Genomic DNA, 26,505 nt, shown 5'->3' with positions numbered 1-26,505 from the left:
GTGTGTGTGTGTGTGTGTGTGTTGGATTGAGGTTAAACTTGCTGACTTGAGAGCAAAATGTGACTCACACACAGATTTATAGTGTAAATATGAATAGAGACTTTTGCAGCTTTTTTGTTTTGCTTTTATTAGACATCTAATGAGGAAAAATGATGGACTAATAGAACTTAGGATTTTTTTATTTACGTCCCTTTAATGAGGTTTTGGTTGGTCAGATTATAGAAAATAGGCCTATATTTATTCTATCTATCTATCTATCTATCTATCTATCTATCTATCTATCTATCTATCTATCTATCTATCTATCTATCTATCTATCTATCTATCTATCTATCTATCTATCTATCTATCTATCTATCTATCTATCTATCTATCTATCTATCTATGCATGCATGATGTCTTGAAGGAGGTTTTACTTTAATTTATTTTAATTGACATTCAGCCTAATTTCTGGAGACATTTTCAGTTTAATAACGTAGTTTTTTTTTTACATTTAGCAATTGTGTTTTTTACGTTTTTTACGATTATGAAGACATTTTTGTGCGGAAACAATATTCAAGTAGGCTACACACACACACATAGCTACACTTGTTTAGTTCTGAAGCACCTCACGGTACATCTCAAGCGTTGTGGGCGGGGTCAGAACTGGATCTGTCCAATCAGAGCTCGTTGCGCACCCGGTGGCTCGTTTATAAAGCTCGTTTCCGCATGTGCATTTCATCCTTTCATGCTTACTCGCGCGCGGGTGAGAGAAGCTGTTCGCTCGGTGTGTGTGTGTGTGTGTGTCTGAGCGTGTGTGTGTATATGAACGGAACCGAGCCGTGGGAGACCCAAATGCGTGAGAGCTCGAGGAGAGAAACACTGTCCATCCACCCCGCGTCATCTAGAGGTGAGATTCACTATACAACACTACAGTGTTTATAAACACACACACACATAAAACGTGTCAATGTAATGTCACATGTCTTAAAATAGCCTTTGTGATATTAATAATGAGCAAAACGGCTGTTTCGTCTCTGTCAAGGGCGATTGATCTGGTGTGTGTGACAGAACCGAAATAACTATTCTGTACACGTGCGTGTTTGTGTGTGTGTGTTGGTTATGACAGTTTAGTGTGTTTTCAGGGGAACGCGCATGTGTGTGTTTGAAGAACTGCAGTTTTCTTCCTCTGCTGTATCAGAACATGTTGCATTCATCAGTTTAGCGAGTCTGGGTCAGAAGAACAACAGTTCTGCATCTGAGAGAAACACAGGTTCAGTGTGTGTGTGTGTGTGTGTGCGTGTAGAAGAACAGCTTGTTTCTTTATAAGGCAGGTGAATAGCAGTGTTGTCAGTAGTTTGAAAGTCTGTTTGCATTTGTGAGAAATGTTATTTTAGTCTGAATGTGTGTGAAGAACACAGTGGCTGTACATGAAAACATTCATTTAATCTGTTTGAAAATCTGCAGTTTAGCCTATGTAGGTAGGGGACAAAAGGGAAATGGAGTATTATGGGAGCATTGTTTAAAAGTGTGTGTGTTTGAATGAGAATGTAAATGTATCTAAATGTTTGTAATAGTCCTGTGTTGTATTTACTTTATTTATGAATTTCTATTATGATATTGTTTGTTGTAAAGAAGGGACCCCCTCGAAAATGAGATGGTTCATCTCAAGGGGCTATCCTTGAAACAAATAAATTAAATAAATAAATAAATGTGGAAAATTATCGTTTAATCTTTGCATTGTGAGACATGCTGCTTTTGTTCATTTTCTGGAGGACAGCTTTAGTCTATAAAATGTGTGCTGAACAGGGTTTTAGTGTTTTTAGCATAACCTTTCAAATCCACAAAACGTTCTTAGAATTTTTAGAATGTTGTTCAAACTAATGCGGAAAGAACGGTTCTCTTGAGACCTGAAGGTTCCAAAAATTGTTATATTGCATTGCAGCAAAAAATAAAATAAATCATAAATATATAGGCTATATATATAATGTATGTACGTATATTTTTTATAGTGTGTGTGTGTGGAGAACAACAGTTCAGTCTTTGCATTTGTGAGGAACGCTGTTTAGTGCGTGCGTGCGTGCGTGCGTGTGTGTGTGTGTGTGTGTGTGTGTGTGTGTTTGGCTTTCCTTCATCCTCCAGAAGAAGCGCAGGAGTTCAGAAACTAGTGCAGATGGGATGTTCGAGAGAGAGAGAGAGAGAGATGGAGAGAAGGAAGGAAGGCTAAACGCGAGCGCTTCTCAGCATAATGCGTCTTAAACCGGTCGATGTTGTGTGTGTCGCCTCGTTATAACGGAGCATGGGCTGTGTCGCGTCCAGAACGCCAGTGGGTGAGAATCTGTTTTCCTCTGAGCATGAAAAGCGGGCGTGTGAAACCTGAGCTCGACTGCAGCTCACACACACTTCAGATGCAGAACAGAGATGTGCACACACACACTGCAGGCTTTTCTCTTATAGTGCTTGCGAGTGCATGTGTGTGAGGCGATCGCACAGATCACGGAGGGTGTGTATGAATCTGCATTAAACCTGCATCAGTGCTCGTTCATCACATGCTGGATCCTCGACTCGGGTTACATGACTTCATTGTGCAGTCATGATGCATGTACAGTATGCAGTGAACCAGCAGCGTTTACAGCATGTCGACGACAATTAGTGTCAGTGTGTTTCTTCAACTACAGCACTTTTATGTCCTAGAGGCTGATTTATATTCAAACTGGTTACACTTTATTTTAAGGTGACGTAGGTATTGTACTTACTCTAAGACTGAGTACTTTAGGGTTATGTTTTGGTTTAGTGTTAGTTACTTATGCATATAAGTTGTTATTACTAGCAGCTAGCCTACATGTATGTAACTACGTCATTACCGTTATTGTATTTAAGTATTGAGTAACATTAACTATGTAATATAGGGTTAGTGTAGGATTAGGATTTGGTTGAGGGTTAGTTGCATGTATTTATGCATAATTTAATTAGGCTACTATTGTAAGTAGGCCACATGTATACTAACAAGGACACTGTAAAATAAAGTGTTACCAAACTGGTCTCATTATAAGTGAATTGGAAACAGTCAGAATTGGACAGAATTAAGTTAACATCAGCGTCAAGCACTAGTTGCATGTATTATTTCTTCAAATTTGGACACTTTTGACTACATTTGAAGAAATAATAGCCTACATGCAATTAGTGCTTGACGCTGATGTTAATTTAATTCTGTCCAATCCGTTTATTCATTGTTACTTTTCGATTATTTATTTTATATATAGATTTTTATCTTTTGACCCAGATTAATGCATTCAGTTTTCAAACATATACAATTTATGTTAATCTTCTGGTGATTATTAAAAAAAAATATTTGAAATGCCATTGCAATTGAATTGCAGGATGTACTGAATTTGAAACGTGTATTTAAAAAAAAATGCACAGGGTCAAAAGTGTCCATATTTGAAGAAAGATACATGCAAATAGTGCTTGACGGTAATGTTAATTTAATTGTGTCCATCATTAGCCTAATGTCCAGGTCTTTCCCCACGATCCAAGAAGCGAGTACGGAAAAACTAAATCCAACGCCTTTCCACTCCGAGAGTCTCGAACAAATAACCTCAGATTTATTTTCACCACGCAAATCGTTTCTTAATCTCGTGTTGTAATTATTAATGACGTATCAGGATACCGGGGCCATATAACCCTGCACGCGCCATTACTCCTGTAGCGTGAGAGTGTCCCGTTAATTGCTGATAAACGTGCCGGTGTGGCATGACATCCTCGCTGAAACAGAGCGATAACTGTTCCTTTATCTGTGAAAAGTTATACTACACTTACAGTAAAGGTTCTTCATACAATAAAGGTTCTTCATCGGCATTTGTGGTTCAGTGAAGAACATTTAACATCCACAAAAGGTTCTTAATAATAGAAAAACGTTCTTTAGATTATTACATTGTTCTTCAGACTAAATTTGTTTATATTTTAAAGTGATAAAAACACAGAAGAACTAATTCACACAACACCAACTTTTGCTCATGAATTTGTTCTTATAGTTAATGTACTGTAATCCATAAACACGCCCGGATAAATGTCCATACAAATTTTACTTTCATCACTAGAATAAGATACTCTCATTTTTAAAACAATGTTTGAAATGTCATTGCAACACACAATTAAATGTGACATTTAGACGGTCAATCATATTGCTAGCATGTTTTAACTCCACGATTAGCACGAATCACCATTGTTGCTAGTATGAATTAGCACATTGATAGCCTGATTTAACATGGTTTAAAGCAAGTTAACCTGTCGCTAGCATGTTTTACATTGCGAGCATGAATTTGCATGTTGTAGCAAGTTTTAACACATTGCTATAATGAAATAGTTTGTTGCTGGTGTGTTTAATGCATTGTTAGCGTGTTGTTAGCAAGTTTAAACACATTGTTATCATGAATTAGCGTGTTTTAGCACTACATGAATTAGCATGTTGCTAGCACATTGATAGCATGTCCTAAGCTACTTTATAGGCTTTGCTAGTGATTAGATAATTGGTGGATGGAAATTAAATACTCTGTTAGAGTTGTTGTTTAAAGGTTTTGTGAGTCAATGTACGTCTATGGGATTTTTTGCGTAGTAAAAAATAGCTAGCTCTTGGAGGAGATACTGACTCATTTTTAGTCAAAGAAAAATGATGTCAGTATGTTGGTTTGGTCAAGTTTGATGCAAATCCAAATATTGCTGTAAAGCAGCTCTAAATAAGATAATAGTGTTGTTGTTCAGCTTGAGTCGGTCAACAGTGTCTGTTACTAAATGAATCAATTCTAAAACCAATTCAATTCAGATTGCAACGAATGAATTGCAGGAATAATGACCTCCAAAGGAGTGTGTAAAAGTATCAGCGGAGTCAGATTGCATCAGCTTTGACCTGAAACAGCCACGCATTATAAGTTTTGCTGTCACCCTGGAAAGGACAAGGACGGGAGATTCGTCTCGGAACGGTTATCAGGACAAGGACGACGTGTACGCTCACGAAAGCGCTTCACTGTGAACGTGTACATCCAGACTGAGTGAGGTCATCTCTCCGGCCCCAGATGGCCCGGGCCGCCGGTGGCCTGGAGTCTTTCCGTGTCCCGGCGCGGGGCGACGACCAGATGGATGCGATACGGTTTGCTAGAGAGGTTTATGTGTTGGAGGACCAGGGATTTTGGACACAAGAATTATTTTTCAGCTCTCAGTCTGGCTCTCATCAGGTGGTTCTTCTGTTTGATTTGTTTGTGGGTCACTCCGCTAGAGCTAAGCGTCTGTAAAATCGTGCCGGTGAGTCAGCGAAGCGCCCTGTGGATTTCATACTGATGTTATTGGAGATAATATCGGCCTTTCTGTTTTCAGCAACAGGTCTGGCAATCAATCTGACATTAATCCAGAGAGAATCTCACTAAAATGGGTGTAGGTTACGTTTCACCTCAGCAATTGTGTGTGAATATGTCTTAAAATATCTCGAATGTAACCTTGTCTCATTTAGTATGCGCGGTTATATGAATATGCAAATGAGCCCCGCCCCCACTCACTCAACTCAGGGATCCACTAGTTGACGATGCTTTAAGACTTTACCATGTGTAAATTAAATTCATAAGTAGGGCCTATTTATAAGTTATCGACGGTATTGTTGAGTCAACTTATGAATTTACACATGGTTTGTCTTGAAGCATATGAAAAACACCACGTAGACATATAAATAGGGTTGGGTATCGAGAATCGAGTATCGATTGGAACCGGGACTAACTTTTCGTTTTTCCCGGAATCGTTCAAAAGTTAAAATTTCGATTCCTAGTTTCGATATTCACAGTCCGCCGAGCAGAAGAAGAAACCGCTGAACAACACCAACGAAGAAGCGTCTACCAAAAAATGTTGGCATAACCGCGCGAGTTGAACATGAGTAGCTTACGTCGGCGATCCAAAGTGTGGCTTCACTTTTCTAAAAATAACGAAATCTCGGCAAAATGCTAAATTTGTGACAAAAGGAGTATTTCCTTCAGAAAAGCCGTTGGTTAGCAAGGTTAGCTAAACTTTTTTGACCCTGCCTCTTAAAAGAATCGGAATCGAGAATCGTTAGGAACCGGAATCGAAACAAGGAATCGGAATCAGAATCGTTCAAATTCAAACGATACCCAACCCTACATATAAACAACATTAAAAGCTGGATTTCTCGCTTTGAGTGAATGTAAACAGACGAAAGGCCTTGTTGATGTCAGAGGTTAGAGAAGAATGACTGTTCCAGCTGATAGGAAGTCAACATTACCTCAAATGAGCAATCGATACACCTGAGGTCTTCAGAAGAGCATCTCTGAACACGTCAAACCTTGAAGCAGCAGAAGTTTCTGTCAGATGAGAACAGAATTCACGCAGGCTCAACAAAACTGGACAACAGACGATTGGAGAAACATTGGCTCTGGATTTCAGCTGCAATAATCAGATAAACAACATGAATGCATGGATCATCCTGCCTTGTATCAGGGGGTTTAATGGTGCTGGGGATTCGTCCTTCCCTTCATGACCACAGTGACCATATTCCTTTGGCTACAAGGCTCATCATCATGTCATGTGGACCAGAATCTCTGAGGAATGTTTCCAGCAGCTTGTTGAATCTCCGGAAGCAGATCTGACTCGCTACTGTACCTAATAAAGTGGCCGGTGAGTGGATGAGTTCTTGGCATGTTTCCATGAGATTAAGTTAAAAGTTAAATGGTGTCATTGAGAGAAACGAACACCCCTGCTGGAGTCCAGACTGACTGGTGGACCTCCGCGGTCGTCCACGTCCCTCGCTGTCTCTATTGTCTGCATGGATTGGGTTTTATTGACCCTCATTAGGAAAGAGGTTTGAGAGCAGAGGAAACCCAACACGATTGGAGCCCGGGGTGTTAAAGGAGTAGTTCACTTTTAAAAAAACTTTTGCTGATAATTTACTCACCCCCATGTCATCCAAGATGTCCACGTCTTTCTTTCTTCAGTCGAAAAGAAATTCCAGGATTTTTCTCCATATAATGGACTTCAATGGGAACCAAACGGTTCAAGGTCCAAAAGACAGTTTCAGTGCAAACTGTAAACTGTTCAAAGGGCTTTAAATGACACCAGATGATGAATAAGGGTCTTATCAAGCGAAACGATCGCTCATTTAAAAAAAAAAATAAAGTTTAAGTTTTATAAGCTCAAATGGTCGCCTTGCTCTGCTCTGTGATGCGCGTTCGTGACAGTCATCAAAATGAACGAATCTTTTCCCGAGTCAATTCGTTCGTTTCATTCGTTGAATGAACCAAATGACACGAAAAAAGATTCGTTCATTTTGATAAACGAGTTCGAACAGAAGAGTCACGAACGCGCATCACAGAGCAGAGCAAGGCGAGCATTTGAGCTTATAAAACTTAAACTTTCTGAGTGATCATTTCGCTTGATAAGACCCTTATTCATCGTGTGGTGTCATTTAAAGCCCTTTGAACAGTTTGCAGTTTGCACTGAAACTGTCTTTTGGATCTTGAACTGTTTGGTTCCCAATGGAGAAAAATCCTGGAATGTTTTCATCAAAAACCTTAATTTCTTTTCGACTGAAGAAAGAAAGACGTGGAGATCTTGGATGACATGGGGGTGAGTAAATTAGTAGCAAAAGTTTTTTTAAAAGTGAACTACTCCTTTAACGGGACGGTAGGGCTTTAACCTCTGACCTTTATCTCACACACTGGTTTAAGCTCACAGAGGTTGTCACTAATGTTTCTAAAGGATCATCTGGAGTGCATATGTCTGGTTCCAACCCGATCTCACGGGAATTCGTACAAATTTTACGAGGTGGCTAATTCGTAACAATTCGTACGACCTCACTACATATTTTACGAATTAACCAATTCGTATGAATTCGTACGAATGACCTACCCCTGACCCCGCCCCTAAACATAACCGTCACGTGGGTTTAGACAAATCGTACAAAATCGTACGAGTGAGGTCGTATGAATTAGCCACTTTTGAATCACTCGTACGAATTGGTCGTGAGATAGGGTAGCTGGTTCAAATTTCGTCCCTGAAATCAAAAGAAAGAACTGAGAAATGATACAGTCAAACCCACATGTATTCAGACACTTTCATTAATGAACTATAGTGTCCTGCACCCACTTGTAGAAAAAAATATACACAATTATATATGGTGTCTGAATAATTATTGATTTGACTGTATTTTGCAAAAGGAAATTGAAACCTATTTTACGATTGTTTGCATTGTGACATGACATTTGCATTAATGTCCAAATTATCATAATTATAATGTGACGGGATATTTTACTTGTAAATTTGTCATTTTAATTATTGTCACGGATGGTATAAATCTAGTCTTTTTATACAATTTTTTTTTTTTTTTTTTTTTTTGCCATTGCAGTAATGATAATTGTTTAGCTGTTTGCATTAAAATAATGTGAATTGGTGAGGGCAATGAAGAATTGTCATGATCTTATACAAACTCATAAATGATAAAGATTTTAAATATTGTTAGCCTATATTTATAAATACATACATTATAAATATTGTTAACAAATATTGTTAGGCTTCTTTTCCTTTGTTAAATGTAATTTATGTTCTAATGATTTTGTGATGAAATATGACACCAAGGATGAAAACTATAAATATTGAATGCATTGCTTGTCAATGATTTTATGGTTTATCAGCTCGGATAATAAAAAATAGGTTCAACAATATCATTACTTTGTGTCATTATCGTTATAATTGTGGTATGGACATACTTTGACATTTAGAACAATTTAAATATTGAGCGCTATTGTAATCGTCCAAGTTCTCAACATGGTGCACATAAGATGATGCAGAACTGAACTCTATATACAGTAGTTGGCGTTTCCCATGGGAATGTTTCTCCTAGTCAACATGTAAGTGTTAATGAACTGGGAGCACATGCACACAGGAAATGATGTCATCCGTGGTGTGTGACGACGTCTCGCTGAGGGAGTGTGGTGTGTGACATTAGATGTGAGGAGGCCTGTGGTGTTGATCTGTGTGTCAGTCGATCGAGATGCTGGTGCATCAGCTTGAATGATCTGCTGGTCTTTCCTCCACACTAACCTGACGCACTTTATTCCTCTGAAACTCGTTTTATCACGTGAATCTTACGTTAAAAAAAAAACAACTTGAGAAATAGAATCGAACACCTGAAGTCAGATTTAGATTTGACGACTGTCTTGATTTCCAAAAGCAAGACCGTTCATTGTTTATGATCTACAGCCAATAAAGCATCAGCTTATACTTGTAAAATATACTGTTGTTCCATCATTTGTGCATTTCAGGATAAATGTGAGTATGAGGAAGCAACAGATTTGTATTTTGAACTTTTTGAACTATATTAATTTATTTATTTAAAAAAGGGAAAAGGACGTCTCGTCACCTTGTCTATTTAGATCTATTTCTTATACTTTAGTACATGTAAATGCAATAATAATAACATAATATTATTATAATATTAAATATATTAATATAACCATATTAAAATTATTAGTTTATATAATATCCCAGTAGAAATGTAGCTAGCTATATAAATGTGAAGATTATAATATATATATATATCTGTCTGTCTTTAATTGCCATCCATATAGTGCTGGGCAATGATTAATCGCGATTAATCGCATCCAAAATAAAAGTTTGTGTCATACCGTGTATAATTATTTTGTATAAACACTTATGTATGTATATGATTTTATTGATGTATAATAGGCTATAAATTATGTACAAACATGAAAATATTTCTTAATGCATGTGGGTGTATTTATATATACTACACTGTAAAAAAATATTGTTGGTTTAACTTAAAAAAAGTAAGAAACCTGGTTGCCTTACAATTTTAAGTTCATTGAACAGGAAAAAGTGAGTTAATACAATGAAGGAGATTCATCAGAAACTCAAAATGTTATGTTATCTGAACTAAATAAATTATTTAAGTTGATTTGACAAAAGAAAAAATGTTGTGATTACTAACACTGTAAAAAATATTGTTGGTTAAACTTAAAGTAAGTAACCTGGGTTGCCTTAAAATTTTAAGTTTATTGAACTGGAAAATGTGAGTTAATACAATGAAGGAGATTAATTTAATCATAAGAAACTCAAAATTATATGTTATCTGAACTAAATAAATTATTTAAGTTGATTTGACAAAAGAAAAAATGTTGTGATTACTACTGTAAAAAAATATTGTTGGTTAAACTTAAAAAAGTAAGTAACCTGGGTTGCCTTAAATTTTTAAGTTGATTGAACTGGAAAAAGTGAGTTAATACAATGAAGGAGATTAATTTAATCATCAGAAACTCAAAATAATAAGTTATCTCAACTAAATAAATTATTATAAAGTTGATTTGACAAAAGAAAATATGTTGTGATAACAAATCTTGTGTACACACACATGTATAATAACACAAACTTTTATTTCGTATATGATGAATCGCGATTAATCGTTACTCAGCACAGATATTTTAGGTATCCATCTATCTATCAGCCCAGTATCAGAGGGATGGTGATGGTGTGGTTGCCATGGCAGTGCTCTTCGGCCCTTGAGGTCAGTGCTGATTGGCTGAGCTCGATCCTCTCTCCCCACAGTGGCGGGCGAAGGGTTGCGCGTGGACTGGAGCGCGAGGAGCTCCTCCTCAGACCTCGTGCTGCTGGGAAACACGCGGACCAGTTTGGCGCGCGGCCTGGGCGGGACATTTGGGCACTCGGACCGTTACCTCAAGGTGCCAAAGTTTCCTCTCAATCTGTTCCATTTCCATTTATACTTCACAGCGTCCGGAACCGGCACTCGCCCCTTTCCCTTCCTCTCCTGTCATTCGCCCCGCGTCGCGCGTTGGCGGGTATTAGAAAGCTGAAAGTGGGACACTTATTCAACGCTTCTGCCATCGCGCTCCAAGGCTTGGCGTTCACCAGCTATTTCTGTCATCATCATACATGGTTGGCAGTCGCGCTTTCACACAACGCCTCCCAAACGCCCTCACTGACGCGCGCGTCACTCTGTCAAATGGGAGCTGATTAATGCTGCAAAGTCAAAGATGGCGGTGTCCTTTCTCTTAACACATACACTAAAACGAAGAATAAAGATCAGGTGTGCTTGGCTTTTTTGTGTTTTAATTAATTTACGAAACCACTGAATCGTTGTTATAATGCCATCATATTCTGTGCAGCTTACTCTTCGCTGTAAATAGAAAAGCCTGACAATATCACTGATAAATACCTTTAAGTATTGTGGTATTTCATCATGATTGTCACACTGTAAAAAAAAAAAATGTTGGTTTTACTAAAAAAAAAGTAAGTAACCTGGTTGCCTTAAAATTTTAAGTTGATTGAACTGGAAAAAGTGAGTTAATACATTGAAGGAGATTGATTTTATCATCAGAAACTCAAAATAATAAGTTGTCTCAGCTAAATAAATTATTTAAGTTGTTTTGACAAAAGAAAAAATGTAGTGATAACAAATCTTGAAATTATATTTTTACAGTGTGACACGCCCACAACTTGCAAAGATCGAGGCTTCCCGAGTTTCCCACTCGTATTTACGACATTGTTCATGTTCGTTCATCTCGAAAATACGATCTTATTATTCAACGCTTCTGCCATCGCGCTCCGAGGCCTGGCGTTCACCAGCTATTCCTGTCATCATTAGCTATACATGGTTAGCAATCGCGTCGCGCGTTCATACAACGCCCTCACTGACGCGCGCGTTGTTCTTTCAGATGTGAGCTGATTAAGACTCGACGTCCGGGGCAGAAAACTGTTTTCTCAGCTTGTCTCGGATGGATAATGACCTAATTAACCCGGGCCACTTGCGTTCCTCACTCTGACTTTCATTTAGACATTCACTAGTTAGTCGTCTAATCATTCACGAGTCACTCTCTGAGTAATTAGCAATTAATTCTTTAATGTGTTTTTGCCCTAACCGAATACACAGCGTCGCTGCACTAATGCGTTTTGCCTTTGACTAAAAGTCATTTAACAGTCGCGCGACAGCAGGGAATAACCCACAGGATTTCTGCGTGCAAACACTTTTCTCTGTTTATTTATAGGCTACCATGCATACATTTATACTTATTTAATATTTAATTTTATACAATGCACATTCCTCTAATTAAAATTAAAATGTTTAATTTATACAAAAAAATGAATAGGCTATTAGTTGAGAAATATTGTTACTTTATATATATATATATATATATATATATATATATATATATATATATATATATATATATATATATATATATATATATATATATATATATATATATATTATATTTATAATTATATTTATCATAATTTAATCTATATTTGAGTATATGTATTTAGTTTTATGTAGACCTATAAATCTGCATAAATAAATGAATGCTCATATTTATATGTAATAAAACTATAGCTTTTCAATACTTTAGTACAAATGTAAGTATAAAATAAAAATTTAATGTGTAAATATCTAATAATATCTTATACTGATATGTATTAATAAAATATTTCTTGCTTATCAGACCTAAACAAAGAAATTAATTTCAAATGTATTGCATCAAATTAGCTAATAAAATATGACATAAATGTGTATTTTATACAGTATAAGTGCAAGTATAAAATGTGTACATTTCTAATATTTCATTAATATACTATACATATTTTTTTCTTATCAGATCTATGACCCATTTTGAGTCATGACCCACCAATAGAGAACCATAGAAATAAAGTAATATAAAATAATTAATATAAAAATATAAGCTTAATTATTTTTACTGATTTATTTATTGACTTTATGATTATTTGTTCTTTGCTTATGTAATGGAAATACTGTACAAGCTTGAGAGAGAGAGACAGATGATCAAACGTGCTGCATGTGACGTCATCGAGCATCATTCCTCCGTATCCTTGGAGAACTCGTTCCATGGCGACTGACTGGTTGCTATAGAAATGCTCGTTTCTCTCCGAGTTCCCGCGGAATAGCGCGGCGTGTCGGTGAGCACGGACTCCATGGAGAAGCTTTTGTTCCTGTGTGGAGCGAGCGGAGAGCCGGTATCAATGCTCACTGTTCGTGTGTGTGTGTGTGTGTGTGTGTGTGTGTGTGTGTGCGCGCGCGCGCGCGCTTTTGAGAGGCAGATAATATTTGGGGATGTTCTGAAGCGGGTCTTTGGTCGTTTTCCGTGCTAGTGCGTCGCGGGTTCGTGTGTTTGTATATATATTACATTATATAGGCTATGTATATATCTGAGGATATACATGTGTATTCCCGCCTCACAGACAGACGGATGAGGTTCCTGATGTCGAGCGTGTGCTGTAATTATTACTGTGTTTGCTGTTATAACCTGTGGATCTCTCTGTGTGTGTGTGTGTGTGTGTGTGTGTGTGTGTGTGTGTGTGTCCGTCTCTCTGCACAGAGGGTTGCTTTGCATGCAAATTGAGAAGCGGAGATTCAGTCTGACTCTAGATTAGAGTAGAAAAGTCTATTAGTCTCCTTTTATCTCTTCTGTTCTGTACAATTCTGTTCCATTTCATTCTATTCTACTGTACGCATAACCCATGTCTAGACAGTTACTTAGTTTTACTGCACTGAAATCCTTCTATTGTATTCTGCATTTTCTATTTTGTTCTACTCTACTGTACACCCATCCATATAGTCTAGACTGTTAAGTCATCTTTATTCTATTCTACTCTATTCTGTTCTATTCTGTTTTGTATTATTTTATATTCTGTTCTATTCCATTCTAGTCAAGTCTGATATTTCCTGTGTTGATACACTGAATTCTATTCTACCTTTGTCTATTCAATTATGTCTTTGTCTGTTTTGTTATAATTCTATCTTTGCCTATTCTAATCTGCCTGTCTATTCTATCTTATTCTATTCTATTCTTCATCTATTCTATCTTTGTCTATTCTATATGGCCTTGTCTATTCAGTTCTATCTTTGTCTATTCTATATGGCCTTGTCTATTCAGTTCTATCTTTGTCTATTCTTTATTTGTCTTGTCTATTCTATCCTTTTCTATTCTATTCTTCTATTCTGTCTTTGTCTATTCTAAATTTGTCTTTGCTTGTCTATTCTATTCTATCTTTGTCTATTCTATTCTATATTTGTCTATTCTATTCTTCAATTATATCTTGGTCTATTCTAAATTTGTCTTTGCTTGTCTATTCTATTCTATCTTTGTCTATTCTATTCTATATTTGTCTATTCTATTCTTCAATTATATCTTGGTCTATTCTAAATTTGTCTTTGCTTGTCTATTCTATTCTATCTTTGTCTATTCTATTCTATATTTGTCTATTCTATTCTTCTATTATATCTTGGTCTATTCTAAATGTGTCTTGTCTATTCTATTCTACCTTTGTCTTGTCTATTCTGTTCTATCTTTGTCTATTCTATTCTTCAATTCTATTAAATCTTTGTCTATTCTATTCTTCTTCTATTCTACTCTATCTTTGTCTGTTCTGTTCTGACTCGTCTCCATACTGGCGTGATGACTCCGACCTCCAACCAGATGGAACTGGATAAATATAGTTAATGTTCTGATCCAATCTGACCTCTGACCTGTAATGCCGCCTGAATCATAATCACACACTGTCCGTTCAATGGCCAGAGGAGAACTGAGCGTCTGAGTCTGGATCCTTGCCACTGTCGCCACTTTTTCCCCTTTCTTCGCTTTGTCGCCATTGTTTTTTGCCTTGTTTAGTTGAGGACATTTAATTTGATATTTAACAATATTATTACAACATTATTTTCCTGTTATCTCTGTAAAACTGCTTTGAAACAATCCGTTTTGTAAAAAGCGCTATATAAACAAAAGTGACTTGACTTGACCTATTCTATTCTATTTTATTTTATTCTATTCTTTATCTATTCTATTCTATTCTTGATCTATTCTATTCTATTCTTCATCTATTCTATTCTAACTTTGTCTATTCTGTTCTATTCTTCTATTCTATCTTTGTCTATTCTATTCAATTCTTCATCTATTCTATCTTTGTCTATTCTATTCAATTCTTCATCTATTATATTCTATCTTTGTCTATTCTATTCAATTCTTCATCTATTCTTTTCTATCTTTGTCTATTCTATTCAATTCTTCATCTATTCTATTCTATCTTTGTCTATTCTATTCAATTCTTCATCTATTCTATTCTATCTTTGTCTATTCTATTCAATTCTTCATCTATTCTATTCTATCTTTGTCTATTCTATTCAATTCTTCATCTATTCTATTCTATCTTTGTCTATTCTATTCAATTCTTCATCTATTCTATCTTTGTCTATTCTATTCAATTCTTCATTTATTCTATTCTATCTTTGTCTATTCTATTCTATCTTTGTCTTGTCTATTCAATTCTTCATCTATTCAATTCTATCTTTGTCTATTCTGTTCTATTCTTCGTCTATTCCATTCTCTCTTCATCTGTTCTATCCTGTGTGTGATGTGGTTGTTCTACTGAGGTCAGAGGTCGCCAGTTGCAGATTATGGAAGCGTCTGTAAATGGCAGATCTGCTGTTCATTGAGTTTGTGCTGTTTTTCTGAGCTTGAGCTCCTCAGGGACTGAATCTCAGCTCACCGTTCAGTAGGGCAGTAGGCGAGTGTGTGTGTGTGTGAACGGCAGCAGACTGTAATGGTGTTATTACCTCCAGCTTGTGTAGGGAATATTCAGTGTGTATCAGCGCACGTTTTTTTATTTCAATATGTATCTGGTGTTATTTTGCCACCCGCTCCATTAACTTTGCCATGACGTTTCCGCTAATACGTTTACCCTCACACTCGCTCACACACACACCAGGTGCACGTGTCGACCGCGAGTCCCTGCGGATGATGAAGACACGAACGACTCAACACAGATACACATGTGACCTTACACACACACACACACACACCGTGACCTGAACAGTCTCATGGGAGCGATCCACACACTCAAACATTCCTGTAGTTCAGTTTACATACAGTAGCTCGTCTTTATTAGACAGGAAGTGCAGAGAAGAAATGTCTGGATTGTTTTTATTCAATTCTATTATTTTATATTCTGTTCTTTTGTATTCAGCTGTACACATTCTTCATCTTTTCTATTCTATTCCATTCCATTTTGGTCAAATCATCTAGTTTCTTATTTTCTGTTCTACTCAGATTCCCTCCATCTAGTCAGGACTGTTGGTTTCTGTTCTGCTGCATTAAAGTTAGCCTATTCTATTCTATTCTGTTATGAATTATCACTATTGTTTCATATTCTGTTCTTTTCTATTCAGCTGTCCTCATTCTTTTAATGTGTTCTAGATTTTTTTTTCTGTCCTACTGGACTGAAGTTCTTATATTCTATTCCGTTCTTCTATTCTATTTCGTTCTATTCAAGTCAAGTCATCTAGTTTATCATTTTCTATTCTGTTCTATTTTATTCTACTCCGATTCCCTCCATCTAGTCAGGACAGTTATTTTCTGTTTTGCTGCATTAAAGCTATTCTATTCTGTTATGTATTTCTATTGTTTCATATTCTTGTCATTTCTGTTCAGCTGTCCTTTCTTTTCATCTGTTCTAGATTTTTCTTTTCTACTGAACTGAAGTTCTATTCTGGTCTATTTTGGTCAAGTCATCTAGTTTATTAAATTCTATTCTGTTCTATTTTATTTTATTCCTGTTTTCTCCATCTAAGCAAGACACTTACTTTTTGTTCTGATACACCGAATTCTATTCTATTCTATTCTATTCTGTATTTCTATTGTTTCATATTCTTGTCTTTTCTGTTCAGCTGTCCTTTCTTTTCATCTGTTCTAGATTTTTCTTTTGTACTGGACTGAAGTTCTATTTTAGTCAAGTCATCTAGTTTATTATATTATATTCTATTCTGTTCTATTTTATTTTATTCCTGTTTTCTCCATCTAAGCAAGACACTTACTTTCTGTTCTGATACACAGTATTCTATTCTATTCTATTCTATTCTGTATTTCTATTGTTTCATATTTTTGTCTTTTCTGTTCAGCTGTCCTTTCTTTTCATCTGTTCTAGATTTTTGTTTTCTACTGGACTGAAGTTCTATTCTGTTCTATTTTAGTCAAGTCATAGTTTATTATATTCTATTCTGTTCTATTTTATTTTATTTCTGTTTTCTCCATCTAAGCAAGACAATTACTTTCTGTTCTGAGACACCGAATTCTATTCTATTCTATTCTATTCTATTCTATTCTATTCTATTCTATTCTATTCTATTCTATCCTATTCTATTCTATCTTTGAAATGCAGATGAGAAATGTTTGTATTGTTTTTCTGAAATGCAGCTGTTGGTTAAAGTGTTTAACTCAGTGTTTTGTTGTCTTCTCTCAGGTAAATGTTGAGGACAGCAACGACATGTTACCTAAATCCAGACGAGCTCTCACCATTCACGAGATCGCAGCGCTGGCTAGATCTTCTCTTCACGGTACACACACACACACACACACACACACACACACACAATGCAGTCCATTTACCAATAAATCCTTGTCTTTTTCACAATCTGTCAATGAAATGTAATGATTCATTTGCTCTGCTTATAAAAACATCTTTCTTTATTTGAGTCGCAGACATCACACTGTTGATGTTAACCAATAGTCAAATATCTGTTTAGTTTAAGCTGCACCTTATTAAAACTTTGTCAGATATATGGGCTGACAAGGTTTTAAATGCATATGGGCATTTGACTATTGGTCAAATGCATTAAATTTTAGTTTAGTTTAGAGTTAAAACTTAGTATTAATAGTTAGTATTTTAATGTTATTAAAAATAAACAATAGTTAGTATTTTAATGCTGGTTAATGTTAACCAAAAGGCAAATACCTGTTTTTTGTTTTTGTTTTTTGGGCTGTTGATGTATGTGATGCACCCTATTTAAAACCTTGTCAATAGTTAACAGAGTAATTTAAAGCTGATTAATGGAAGTGTAACAAAAGTCCCTCCAATAAAGGACAATAACAATAGATTTGATAATGAAGCGTCTCGGTTCAGACACATTGAGATGCTGTATTGTTCTCATAATGTAGGTCATGTGGTCTCCACAAAGATCACCAAACCTGACTCTCACACACACACACACACACACACACACACAGGTTTGTTTTGCTATACATGTGAGGACATTCCATATGGTGTAATGTTTTTTTATACTGGAAAAACTGTATTTTGTCCAGTATAAAATACATAGGAAATATCCTCATAAATCAATACCAGTATAATACTCATGTCATTATACAAATGTTTATCCTTAAAAATCACACAACCAAACACACACGCACAACTTTCGACACAAGATATCTTCACGGTAAACGTACTTGATGAGTCCTTTGTGTGGCACCGACTGACACAGTGACCTGCATTATTCCTCATGTATTATGTATTATACCGCGTTGGTGTCGCTGACCCCTGAGTCTCTGTGTGTGTGTGTGCAGGAATCTCGCAGGTGGTCAAAGATCATGTGACGAAGCCCACGGCGATGGCGCAGGGGCGCGTGGCGCACCTGATCGAGTGGAAGGGCTGGTGTAAGCCCACGGACGCTCCCAGCGCTCTGGAGTCCCACCTCACGTCATACTCGCATCTGTCCGAGGGAGAGCAGGAGGCGCGCTTCGCTGCCGGTCAGTGACGTACACACACACACACACACTGGGCCCTCTTTTAACCAGCTAAAGGCGGGCATACACTGCGCGATTTTCATCCGATTTTGAGCCGAATTCTGACTCGTGCGACTTTTCGCACAGTTGAAGCAACGCTACGAACCGATTGCCCTAAACTCAGTGTTTTTTCCCTCACTGCACCTGCGTGAAAACAGAAGTTTAACCATTTCATCTGCAGCAAAAATAAAATTAAAATAAAAACGAAAAGAGGGAGATCTTTAAGTTCTGTAGTTCAAACTAGCTACAAATTACTGTCGCTTACCTCCAGTTCGTGTTGCAAAATGGATAATATTACCCACGTCTTCGTCTTCCAAGCCACATGCGATGTAACACTTCTTTTATTAATTTGTTAAACAATTTTTTTTTTAAATAAACCTGTTTTTAATTTTCATTGATGATTAATTATGGCAATGTTCGGACATATTATAGACTGCTAATAGTTATTTAATATGCCTATAATTAATTGTAATCGACCTAAATGTTTTAGACAATTTTTAATGAGGAGTAAGATTGTGTAATATTTTATTATCCTGCTGTGAAAATATTGCGTGGCAAATTAATTATAATAGCGGATCAATTTAATAATAAAATTAGCCTATAGGCCTCCCCTAATAATTAATACAATAATACTAATAATAATTAAATGCATAAACTGAAAATGCTAAATCATCTTGATATGGATAGCAGATGCTTGTTTTGACAATATCTACACGTCTATCCACAAGTTTCCTACGCCCCATGAGGCCTTGCGTCAAAAGTGGGCGCGACTTCCGGTTTGAAGTAAACAAAGCGCTACTTGACATGCTTGACACTCGTTCATTCAACAGTTGACAGTCATTCAAGTTATAGCGATCCAAACTAGCTAACGATGTGGGAACACAACCTCAGCGAAATTAAAAAGGGTGAAATAACAGTACCTTTACCCTCCGCAGTAGTTGGTTGGGAGTATTATAATAACATTATTAATAATCAATACTCATCAAGGCATGGTGACAGACAGTTGTGCGAGCTGACAAACAATTAAAATAAAAAATACACACTTAGTCATTGTGCTTTGGAGTTTATTCAAAATTATAAATGAATGTGCTGCTTGAATACATTAACTGGCACATTTGGTATTCTGTCACCTCAGGCTTTGATCCTGAGTTTAGGTGTAACATCAGTAGCGAACAGCCAAACACATGCTGATAGAGTTTATAGAATATTAAGATTTTAAACAAATGTACACAGGATGATTCGTTGTCTTTTGGGAGGTTGATGGAAACTTCAGTCGTTGGCAGGATCATTTAGTTTTCAGCTTATGTTCAAAACAATCACGTTAAGCCACTGAATTAGTTTAGTCCGGTTATACATACAACCGCGAACAGCGCATGTTGTCCCTGGCCTCGGTAACGACATCTCTCATAAAGATTTGCGTCTTTAAATAGTAAAATAATTCTCCGAAACACAGCTAGCCTCTTCGCTAACTAACACACAAAATACCATTGGAATGCTACTTCCGCCGCGTCACCGGAAGTTTCACCCACTTTATTTTTTACAGGAGCGCCCCTCGGAAACTTGTGGATAGGCGCAATCCAGGGGGTTATCGCAGATATTACACGTATAGTGTGAACAGTGAAGTCGCAGCTCGACGATCGGACCGTACAGTGTGAGCACATAAATCCTGAACTTTGGCTTTGCATCGCATGCGATTTACTCGTTGAGTGTGAGTAGGTACCTTGCTGAAATCGCACAGACATCGCACAGTGTATGCCCGCCTTAAGTGCTGGTCTAAAGCTCACGGTGCAACCTTAGTTTCTGCGTGCCTGAATCCACTTCTGCTTGTTTAATGACGGGAAAAATGCTCGGCGCTCCCGGCGCTGGTCTAAAATGTGGCGTAGCGACCAATCAGAGTCTCATCTCCCCAGTGGCGGCTGGTGAAAATTATAGTAGGGGGGGCTGAATAAGAGGGGGGTCTGGGGTTCCCCCCCATAAAATTTTGAATTTAGTAGATGTGATTTCCTGCATTCTGGTGCATTTTAGACCTTAGGCCATGCCCTTACCTATACCAATAAAATAACTTAAACCAGTCAATACCAATGGTCAAATAATACATAATAATAACAGTTTGACAGTTAATGATAATGAACAAGTTGAATGTTTATTATGCTCTGTGTGCTGACAGAAAAAGTGCAAATGCATAATATTGATAAATTATAATATAGGTAATACAAAAAATAATAGGTAATACAACAATCTAGTTTAATCAATCCCCAGCTGTAGACTATATATTTTTGACAATTGGATAATGGATAACAATGTGTTGATACTAGAGAAAGAGAGAGAGAAAAGGCTCTGAAAAAGAGGGTGGGACAACGTTCTTGATTGTAACACCCAAGTATGAGAAGAAAGTTGATTTTAACTAGTATTAAACACCGTAATCTAGCTCAGAACTTAAAAACATCAAAAACAAAGCAAACACACAGGTATTAATATTCCTATAACTATTTATCAAATGTGTGTGAAACAGTGTTTATGTGTGTGTGAGTGAGTGAGTGACAGAGACAGACAGGTCAATTCCCACGGCTAACTTTACATTATTTCCACTCGACGTCACTGGCGCTGCCATTCTGCTCTCATCTGAGGTAAAAAAATGTCCCGTGGTGCGCGTGCACAGTGCACTCCCCGCCTAATCTGATACTGTGGGCGATATTTTCAGCGCCCCCAAACCATAAAATTTGACGGCGCTGATTGGCGAAATATAAACTTTTTTGCATAGCAACCGGGGAACCATTGGCTTAAATTCCAGCACTGTGGGGCTGAGCGAACTGGCGCCCTGAGAAGACAGCCTATTGGCTATACTACTACACCAACATGATAAAAGTAACGAAAGTGAATGCAAATATCATTCTGGTGAGTTCAAAACACTTTTAAAAGTAAAACCATTATTAGCATATAATTAACACAGATTATTTTTCAAAATGATAAATTTTAATATATATTAAAAAAACAGACAAACAGGTCGGAGGGAGGGCGGCGCCCCAGCGCCCTCTATGGGCGAGCCGCCCCTGCATCTCCCGTTGCCTTCAAAAGCCAGTTGTGCTCGAGCCGTGGCGGATTCGCTATTAAAGGAGTAGTTCACTTTTGAAAACACTTTTGCTGATAATTTACTCACCCCCATGTCATCCAAGATGTCCATGTCTTTCTTTCTTCAGTCGAAAAGAAATTAAGGTTTTTGATGAAAACATTCCAGGATTTTCTCCATATAATGGACTTCAATGGGGTCCAAACGGTTCAAGGTCCAAATGAGAGTTTCAGTGAAGCTTCAAAGTGCTTTAAATGATTCCAGGCGATAAATAAGGGTCTTATCAAGCCAAACGATCACTCGTTTTATAAATAAATAACAAAGTTTAAGTTTTATAAGCTCAAACGCTCGCCTTGCTCTGTTCTGTAACGCACTCCTGTTCGAACTCGTTCATCAAAATGAACAAATCTTTTTCTGAGTCATTTGGTTCATTCGGCGAAAGAAACTTTGTTATTTATTTATTAAATGAGCGATCGTTTCGCTTGATAAGACCCTTATTCATCGTCTGGAATTGTTTAAAGCCCTTTGAACAAGTTTGCAGTTTGTACTGAAAGTTTCATTTTTGGACCGTTTGGACCCCATTGAAGTCCATTATATGGAGAAAAATCCTGGAACGTTTTCATTAAAAACCTTAATTTCTTTTCGACTGAAGAAAGAAAGACATGGACATCTTGGATGACACGGGGGCGAGTAAATTATCAGCAAAAGCTTTTTGAAAAGTGAACTACTCCTTTAACCAGACGGGATTTGCAAGTGGAAAGACTGAACGCTTCTCTAGCGAGGAACCCGATCTGCTCGTGCGCGAGGTTAAAGCTGTGTCTGTTTGTGAGCGCTCGAGGTTAAAGCGCTAGCAGACCATCTACGGGACAAGCCGGATTCCACCATATCTTTGTGTACACAATATTAATATTTTACATTGTAATCCTTTTATTTTTGTGTCCCTGTGTGTAATAAGCGTTGTGAACCCGCACATTACTAACGACTAATACTGCATCACTGACTTCAGACCAGGGTTCAGTTGATCAATGGCTCAGTCTATAGAGTGCCGAAGTTACGACGTCACTCTGTAGGCCAAATCGGGGAAGTGAGTTAGCATTTTAGCATTACGGTTCCCTTGCTCTAAAGTCAATGGGTTTTTGAATGGGTTTTTGCTAAATCACCTGAAATAAGGTCTGTGGTGAACAAATCCTCTAAATATTTTCACGTTTTGATCTATGACATAGAACACACAGTTATAACCTGCTTGTGTTTTTTTTTTAAAACTTTAAATAAGCTTCAAAATGTAACTTTTTTTGGGGTGAACTATCCCTTTTAAGTACGAAATTTACATATGCGTTAGTTTTTTCGTATTCGTCAAAAAAACTTCCAGTCCGATGCGTATCAATCTGTAGCGGAAAAATCTGCTAAACAATACAAAATTGAGTCTTCAAGCACTGATGATGTTTCTGTTGTCCGCTCTCTTCTTAAAAATAGGCGAAATATCGTGTTCATCCAATCCTGAGATTGTGTAGAGAGGAAGGAGATTTCCACCTCCAGCATGTGTGTGTGTGTGTTTGTGTGTGTTTTACATGCCTCTTTCATGCAGCACAGATGCAAAGTTGTTCAATTTAACCGGTTGACTGGAAAAAAGCTTTCTAAAAATCTAAATTGATAGAAAAGTATCTATAATGATTTGAAAGTGCTCGCTATAATAGTGCAGTGCATGTAATATAATGCATCACCACATGTCTATTTGAATTGATGTTGATGTCGATTAGGTCTGCTAATGCTTTTTCAAACACCACAGCGTGTCATCGGTTTGATTTCCCAGGGATCAATGCATGCACTGATCAAATGCAAATGCATAAAAACATCTGCCAAATGCATGATGGGAGAGAAGGACTGGACACCACTGAACTCATTCGTTGCATGCAAAGCATCTGATTAATGGAGAAATCACTCTTGATCTCTTTGATGCCTTTTTAAAGAGGACTCTTTAGATTATTGCAGAACGGGAAGAAAGGCAATACGTCAAGCGAGCCACGGCTTCTGCTGCTGGGACGGTGACTGTTAACAGGATAATGAAGTAATCAGACGAGCCAATCGAGTTATCAGTTTATGTGCGCTTAATTCTGCTTCCTTAACAATTCATTAATATCCTCACATTTCCCATCCGAACTTTCCCAGGATGAGGCTGGTGTGACAAAGCTTTTTCCTCAGCGACGGCAGGACGATTTATGGGCTGAACTTGAGAGAGTCATTCACAGCTCTCTCTCTCTCTCTCTCTCTCTCTCTCTCTCTCTCTCTCTCTCTCTCTCTCTCTCTCTCTGTCAGTGTCGTGGGATTTCCCTTTTCATAAATGGAAAAATTATTAATGTAATTTTGTTTGTGCATGCGCTATATGTCCTCGTCAACATGTGTGTTTTTTGCCCACACGCATTTACTGCCCATCACTGCACACACACACACACACACACACATAGTGACACGGTGGGTCAAATTGAACTCTAGGAAAATTGCCAAACCTCAACAAAACTTGCTGTGTGAGTGTTTGCTGACGAAGGGTGAAAGATGAATGGAAGGATGAATCTCTGAATTAACACAAGCTAAGGAGAGAGAGAGAGAGAGAGAGAGAGAGAGAGAGAGAGAGACTTCTGACTTGATGGCATTATCCATACTTGTTAATGCTTGTTAGTGCTGGTTTATTTTATTTTATATAGCACCTTTTGGAATTATAATTGTTATTTTTAGGGCTGTAAAACGATTAATCGCATCTAAAATAAAAGTTTGTGTTTACATAAAATGTGTGGGTGCACTGTGTATAATTATTATATATAAATACACACACATGCTTGTATATATTTGAGAAATATTTTCATGTATATACTGTATATAGATTTACATATAATGTATATTATATATAAATATTTTATATACAAGTAAATTATATATTTTTTCTTAAATATACATGCATGTGTGTGTATTTATATATACAAAATAATTATACACAGTGGACCCACATGTTTTATGTAAACACAAACTTTTATTTTAGATGTGATTAGTCACGATTAATCGTTTGACAGCCCTAGTTATTTTGTTTTATTTTATTTAACTTTTATTGAAATGTATTTTATTGTTTCGCGCATGTAGATTTATTTTGCTTTTTTTATTTTCATTTTATTTGGCATCCATTACGATAATATTTATTTTGCTTTATTTTTGTGCATATTATGCCTATTGAAATTAAATATATATATATATATATATATATACTATTATTATATTTAGCTTTTATTTTATACCTATTGACATTTTAATTATTTAGCTTTTTAATTGAGACTTCATTTGCTTGCACTCTCTTGTTATTTTACTGTATTATTCTTATTTTGTAAGTTCTATGCAGATATGCCGCAAGTACTTCTGTGGTCAAATATATTCTTTGCCCTGTCGATTAAACCAGAGACACAGCGAGAGCGTTAATTAGCTAATTGCTTTTATAACCCAAGCACTGCACATATGTGTGAGCATGTCTGGACAGAGCTGTGTGTGATATGAACCGTCTCCCTGAGGACACTGCTATGATGTCATAAGAATTTCAAATATAGGCAGTGTTCCATTTAGAATGGCCTGTCAATCAAATATGGGTTCTATGTGGCAATCAAAGAAGAATCTATCAGCCCGTCTCCACGGCGACACATCACACTCTCTGCTACATTTGTTAAAGTGACTGCAGTGCCTAGCAACCGATATGTGGGATCTATTTTAAATATGGTGTGTGTATTATGAAGGAATGGCATACAGTTTACTGGGGAAAAAAAACAAGGTTTATAGGAGGAAGTGGGGCAGATGGTGGGTGCGACGCAATATACATGTTTAATTGAACTATTTGGTGAATAAATCTTTCACTAATTACTTTAATTAAGTATTCTTTTTTTTGCACTTTTTTCTTATTTAATTTATTTATTTTGTTTTTTTCTTGCAGATGTCTCTGTGTATAAGCTATTGGACACCTTAATTTCCTTCGGGATTAATAAAGTATCTCTGTCTCTATGTATTCCAGTAATCTTCAGGCAATTGTAACTGACATGATTACGTAATGATGCATGTAATTTTATGAATTGTGTGTGTTTTTTTTTATCAGGGGTGGCAGAGCAGTTTGCCATCGCGGAGGCAAAGCTTCGGGCCTGGTCTTCAGTGGACGGTGACGAGTCTAACGATGATTCTTACGATGAAGATTTTCTACCTGCAAACGAGCCCGTTACACAGAGCACAGGTACACACACACAATCATAAAACACACACAAATCAGAGTCAGTGCAAAACACATGCGCACCAAGTTGCTATTTCAATAATGATCTATTGATTGTTTATAGCATCTAATAATATCATCTTGAGGTTTTTTTTTATTATTAAGGCTAATGATGACCAATTTTCTCTGTTTTTCTTTTTCTCTCCCCCTCAAACTAAACGCTGAAACGAAGCGCAGACATTATTGTCCTAGTGCCCTACTTTCATTCAGAAAACATCTATTCCCCATTCTCCCCCTCTCATTAGTTTTGCTCTCTGGTGCTATTTGATATCCCAGCATTCATGTCTCCTGCAAGTTGAATGTGTTCTGCTACAGCAGACCGTAGAGAGAGAGAGAGAGAGAGAGAGAGAGAGAGAGAGAGAGAGAGAGAGAGAGAGAGAGATAAAGTTGTACCACATCCACACTGTACAAAATAAACCATACATTTTACGGTAAAAAAACGGCAGCTGTGGTTGCCAGAACTTTACCGTTAAAAATACGGTAGGAACGTTAATGGTTTTACAGACTTAACTTAAAAT

General features: G+C 36.9%; 1 protein-coding gene across 5 annotated transcripts in view; it reads left to right on the top strand.

Annotated features, from left to right (window-relative positions):
• Positions 1-711: 711 nt before the first annotated feature.
• The window catches only part of fam131ab (family with sequence similarity 131 member Ab), a 33,462-nt gene continuing 7,668 nt past the window's right edge, over positions 712-26,505 (top strand). The window contains exons 1-5 of one of the 5 annotated variants that reach the window (XM_089121563.1): positions 712-889; positions 10,594-10,727; positions 17,314-17,407; positions 18,414-18,596; positions 25,820-25,951. In XM_089121563.1, the coding sequence (XP_088977689.1) occupies positions 805-889; positions 10,594-10,727; positions 17,314-17,407; positions 18,414-18,596; positions 25,820-25,951 (628 nt within the window). In that variant the 5' untranslated portion in view covers positions 712-804. Of the gene's footprint in view, positions 890-2,163; positions 2,310-10,593; positions 10,728-12,939; positions 13,036-17,313; positions 17,408-18,413; positions 18,597-25,819; positions 25,952-26,505 lie in introns of those variants that run through there. The other 4 variants (XM_039660285.2, XM_039660288.2, XM_039660286.2 and 1 more) reach the window with 4 other exon arrangements.

This window comes from Pimephales promelas, chromosome 16 (assembly GCF_988280905.1).
Source record: "Pimephales promelas chromosome 16, fPimPro1.hap1.1, whole genome shotgun sequence".
NCBI lineage: Eukaryota > Metazoa > Chordata > Actinopteri > Cypriniformes > Leuciscidae > Pimephales > Pimephales promelas.
The sequence above is the reverse complement of the archived record's forward strand: the minus strand, read 5'-3'. Positions and strand labels throughout refer to the sequence as shown.